The sequence below is a fragment of the Sinocyclocheilus anshuiensis genome, unplaced genomic scaffold (genome assembly GCF_001515605.1).
Source record: "Sinocyclocheilus anshuiensis isolate Anshui unplaced genomic scaffold, SAMN03320099.WGS_v1.1 scaffold617, whole genome shotgun sequence".
Classification (NCBI taxonomy): Eukaryota; Metazoa; Chordata; class Actinopteri; order Cypriniformes; family Cyprinidae; genus Sinocyclocheilus; species Sinocyclocheilus anshuiensis.
Genome location: NW_015539890.1, coordinates 885,627 through 890,847, shown reverse-complemented (window position 1 = coordinate 890,847; position 5,221 = coordinate 885,627). Strand labels below are relative to the sequence as shown.

The window sequence follows — 5,221 nt, the reverse complement described above, 5'->3', positions numbered from 1 at the left end:
TTAAAGTGATTATTACATTTTGAATATGGATATTTTTCTTACAAAAATGCATCGATTCGCTACAGAAGGCCTTTGTTCACCCCCCGGAGCCGTGTGAGACACTTTTTTTTATGGATGGGCGCTTTTTATTTAACTTCTTTTGGACTGATGCATGCAACACCCGCTGAGTGGCATTAAACAGCTTGAAAGATCAAAGACCATTTTTAATATAACTCCGACTGGATTCGTCGGAAAGAAGAAAGTCATATACACCTAGGATGACTTGAGGGTGAGTAATTTATGGGCTAATTTTCATTTTTGGGTGAACTAACCCTTTAAAAAGTGGAAAATTGTCATGTGTAGGCTAAGTGGACCTCAAGGAAAAATTAATGATTACTAATAACACCAGCATTCAACAGTCATTTTCAGACAGCTTTTTTGGTTGTGTGTCTGTTTTAATCACCCATTTAAAAAGATTTTACACAACACAAAAACATCCGCCTCTCTTTCCCAGGTGAACTGTGGCCTGTGGTCCCTATGAGAGCAGAACATAAGCACTTGACTCATCAGAGTAAAAGCAGCCTCTCGGGACCCATGCGCTCTTGCTCCACAGACGATGTTCTTAGGGAGTCTTAAAATAGGTTACCAAGCTAGGTTCTTATCTTTCCAATTAAATCAACAAATCAGTGTTTTCTAAATCTTCCTTCTTCTTTGTTTAATCAATACAATCCTCTCAAAACTCTCACTTTTTTAACTAGTCCTCATGGACTAGATCATCCTTCATCTCTTCTTTCAAAAAAAGATTCTCTCTGACAAAGATGTAAGAATTTCACTCAAAAATTCTGTCAGTATACTCACTGCCAAGTTGTTCCAAAATTTTTCTCTGTGAAACACACACATCAAAAATCTTCAGTTCAGTGACCACAGGCAGACAAACACCACAAAGTACAAAAAAGCACCATAAAAGTAGATCATGTAATTTGTGCAGTAGATTCCAAGTTGTTTGAAGCCATACAGTAATTTTACTGAGGAATCAGTGCTATTTTGGTATCACTTAGATACTGTTATAATTGTATATTTTCAATCAGATTTTATTTTTATATTTTCATTTGAATTTTAGCTAAAATTTTAGTAATGTTGGTGTGTTTTTGTCATTTTTAGAAGTAGTTTTATGTGCCTATAGTTGTATTATTTTTTCTTTATTTTTAGTTATTTTAGTATATATATATATATATATATTTTTTTTTTTTTTTTTTTAGTTTTACTTAACTAAATTAACCCTATGAGGAACCGACTGAAATTACTATATATTTCAGACTGTTCCTCACGCAAACATGCTGTATTTTCTTGGAAAACTTGGAATAAAAAACACAGAATACAGTGCTTTCATAATATCTTTCTTTCCTTTTTAATGCTTGGCAGCCCATGATTCCTAAGAATTGTTATTGAATGGGCAAAAATATGTGTGAAATTTCTTTATTTTGTGTGAGTGTGTGTGTGTTCCATAGGATAAAAAATAACAGCATACAGTTTGTAATGACATGAAGATAAGTAAATAATGAGTAAGTAATAATATTTCACCCAAAAAATGAAAATTATGGGATTATTTACTCACCATCATGTCATTACAAACATACATATCTTTCTTCTGAAGAAAACAAATATATTTATATAAGTGTGTTGGTAACCAAACCATTACCAATGAATTCCATTGGAAGGAAAAAAATATCAAATTATCTTCTTTTATGTTACACAGAAGAAAAAAAAATATATAGTTTTGCAACAACATGAGGGTCAGTATATGATAGAAAATTTGGGGTGAACTGGTGTTGGTTATCATGAGGGGGCTGAACAGATCAGTTGCTATGCAGTTGCTACCTGAACAAAAATGAACAGCATCTGTTTGGGCTGAATCTGTCAGGTGTGCATCCCGTGAGGCATGTGTGCGATTTACAATTATCACTTCAGCAGGTTAGAGCTGCTTAGTTCACCTACAGAAAAAACATGGCTGTGTTTGTGTGTTTCTTAGTAGTGACATCACAAAGACGGCTTAGTAAACTAATTACCCAGATCGGCCTCTCCTGAACCTGTGGTGACGAACATCCTCATGCTGAAAACAAAACGTGCAATGAGGAGCACCCAACGAATGTCTTACCTTTGTATTACAGATCCGCAGTATGATGGTGGCACTTTGCTACACAGGTCCTCAAGGCCGAGTCTCTCTCCTTGGCTGATGTCAAATGAGCTGCGTGGGGTGCTCATGAGCCAGCTGTAGTCCACGCCGCTCTTAAGCCTCCGATACTCATTGTCTCGCTCCCGCTGCTGTCTCTCGGCCTCCTTCATCTGCCAGCTCAGCTCCAGCATCAGGGTGTCCGTAACCACTTCAGATGGCTCACGTCTTGGGCTCCGATAGTACGGCTCGTTCCAGCTGAACCACGACATGCTCGCTGCTGTCACCGGCCCTCTGCTGCTCACCTTAAATTTGACCTGTTAGAGATGCAGTAAAAGCCATCATAGATGCGCAAAACAAAAAGCAATTTAAACAAATGTTGGGTGTGCAATGGATGATGGGTCTTGGGATTTGTTTTTGTAGATTGAATGCCTTTTCTTATTCATTTCACCTTGAAATTTGGCATAAAGTGCTTGTGCACAAAATTCTGTGATCATCTGCCAACAGTTTTTGGGTCCTATTGACTTCCATGGTATTTGAGTACTATGGATCCAATGGAACCCGAAATGGTTTGGTGACCAATATTCACTTGCAGCAGTCCCATAGAAGAACCAAACATTTCCTAAAAGAACCACTTAGTGTAAAGAACATTTTCCTAATCTAATGAACCTTTATAGGTTTTTTAGATTATAAAGAACATTTTGTACAATGAAAATGTTCCATGGATGTTTAAGGTTCTTCGTGGTACCATATACTGTAGATGCCAATAAAGAACTTTTATTTTTAAAAGTGTTCTTTAAAATATCTTATAGACTGTGTTTCACAGGGAAAAAAAAAGGCAGCGGCTATTTGCACTAATTGTAAATAGCGATAGAGGCTATTTACACTAAGTGAAAATAGCATATTTTCTTAGCAATAGATACTATTTACACTAAGTGCAAATAGCAATGGATTCTATTTACACTATGTTAAAATAGCAGGATTTTCTGCTATTTATACTACTTATTGCAAATATGGCAATCATCTGCACCTCAGCATTATTATAAAACAGTATGCAGTAATAACGTATTGAGTGCAAATTATAATTTTAATTCAAACCTGACAGACATCACAGCACTGCGCTCTCGGCTCATTTCCAACACGGAATCTGCTCTGATGTGAATTTGTGAAGGACGCTGACCTATATTTTGACCAAACATGGTAACCATAACTGCTTATCATACAAAAGTAAACATACATCCTTAAATTCAAGCACTGAAATTCATTGATATTACCATGTATCTACGATCTAACTCAAAATTCAAAATTGTTAATATGATAAAGAAAAATGGAACAAGTATCTCTTGAATTTTAATTATTTTCATGCTCTTGGGAGCCTGTATAATATAATATAGATAGCCTGAGTCATTTTTTTCACTTTGCATATTTTGTTTATGGTTTTCAAGGACGAGGGCATGTCACACAACCTGTCCATGGTATCTATTTGGCTAGATTCCACAAAGTGATTTTACGCCAAAATACTGACGGACAACCTAAAAGTGTTTCTCACTTTTAAAAGTTGAAAAGCCTATTTAGTTTCTGTTCTACCTGCAGACAAGTTAGTTGCATTTTATTAGTTGCATTTAACCATGCCACTACACACACACGCACGCACGCACGCACACACACACACACACACACACACACACATACACACACACACCCACACACACACACAGGTTTAGGTTTTCAATTATTTTTACTCTAAACCGGTCTCTAGTAAATTTCACAAATAATTCCAAAGAAACAGACTGTAACATATTGAATTAAACATGAAATTTTGAAATGACTTTACATATATTTTCTTGTAAAATGTACTTTAATAACCATTGTTTTACTAACAAATTAGATTTATTTATTTACTAATGTATTTAATTTAATTTTTTGTATCAGACCATTTTTGGGTCATGGTCCACCAGTCCAGAACCACTTTGCTAAAAAAAAAGAGCATCATTTCTTAAATTACTCATTTGAATGTCACATTTGGGTTCACTGTCCTGTGACAATGAGTATACGGAATAAAGAACAGTTAAAATAGATAGATAGTTGACCCAAAAATGAAATGTTTTTTCAAAAACTATATGACTGACTTTCTTTTGAACACAAAAAAAGATATTTTGAGAAATGTCTCATTGTTTGTCCATTCAAAGAAAGTCAAGCTTTTTCTGCACTAAAACACATGCCATCCATAAACCTGCCTCAAATGGAAGACCATCAGAATTAAAGTGCAACACTTATAATTTCAGAATATGTCCAATATTTTAGATACATTCATTTAGAGACAATAGCCATTTCACTACTTAAAATTTGACCAAAGCAGTAATGTTATTAAGCAAATGTATGATTTGATCCATCAAGAAGAGACTATTTTGCCTTGAACACTGTACTGACGAACATTACTAAAAGTAATATGCTCAATGTCCACCTGTTTAAATCACTGCCGGTGATTCTCAAAATACAAAGTTTGACTTCTCAAAACGTGCTGAATTTGTTAGTCTTGTGTTTTTCTCAATATTGTTGTCCATCCACCCACTCCTCCCCCATTCTCTTTTGCTATCTCCTCTTTATTCGTTCCTCATTTGCTCAATCTCCTTACCTTTAGAAGTGATCCGGTTGTCTTGTAGGGCTTGTAGATGTGTAATGGCCCAGGTCACATTTCCTCTTTGAGATTGCTCTGAAGTGCTTTTCTGTTTGCGGTTGCTATAGCAATGCTCCCCAAGACTATTCTGCCACATGTATCATCAGCTGAAAGGCAGATGGGATGGGAGGGCAGAAGAGAGGGGGAGGACGGGTCATGCGCTGCATAAACAGATTACGAGCATGTGTGGGCTATTAGGTCATGTGACTAAGACGAGCTATCTGGTACAAGGCTAACGTTGAGGCTTTATTTTCTTTTCCCCCAATTAAAGCTTAAAGGGGTCATATGATGCGATTTCAATTTTGCCTTTCTTTTTTAAATGTTACAAGCTCTTGGTGCATAAAGAAGATCTGTAAAGTTGCAAAGACTAAAGTCTCAAATCCAAAGAGATATTC

At 36.0% G+C, this 5,221-nt stretch overlaps 1 protein-coding gene across 1 annotated transcript in view; it reads right to left on the bottom strand.

The window, feature by feature from the left end:
- Positions 1 to 4,930, bottom strand: part of LOC107685781 (protein RD3-like) — a 7,848-nt gene extending 2,918 nt beyond the window's left edge. The window contains exons 1-2 of the mRNA XM_016482501.1: positions 4,785 to 4,930; positions 2,135 to 2,454 (exon numbers count right to left, since the gene is read on the bottom strand). Coding sequence (XP_016337987.1) covers positions 2,135 to 2,421 — 287 coding nt within the window. The 5' untranslated portion in view covers positions 2,422 to 2,454; positions 4,785 to 4,930. The remainder of the gene's footprint in view (positions 1 to 2,134; positions 2,455 to 4,784) is intronic.
- Positions 4,931 to 5,221: the final 291 nt, after the last annotated feature.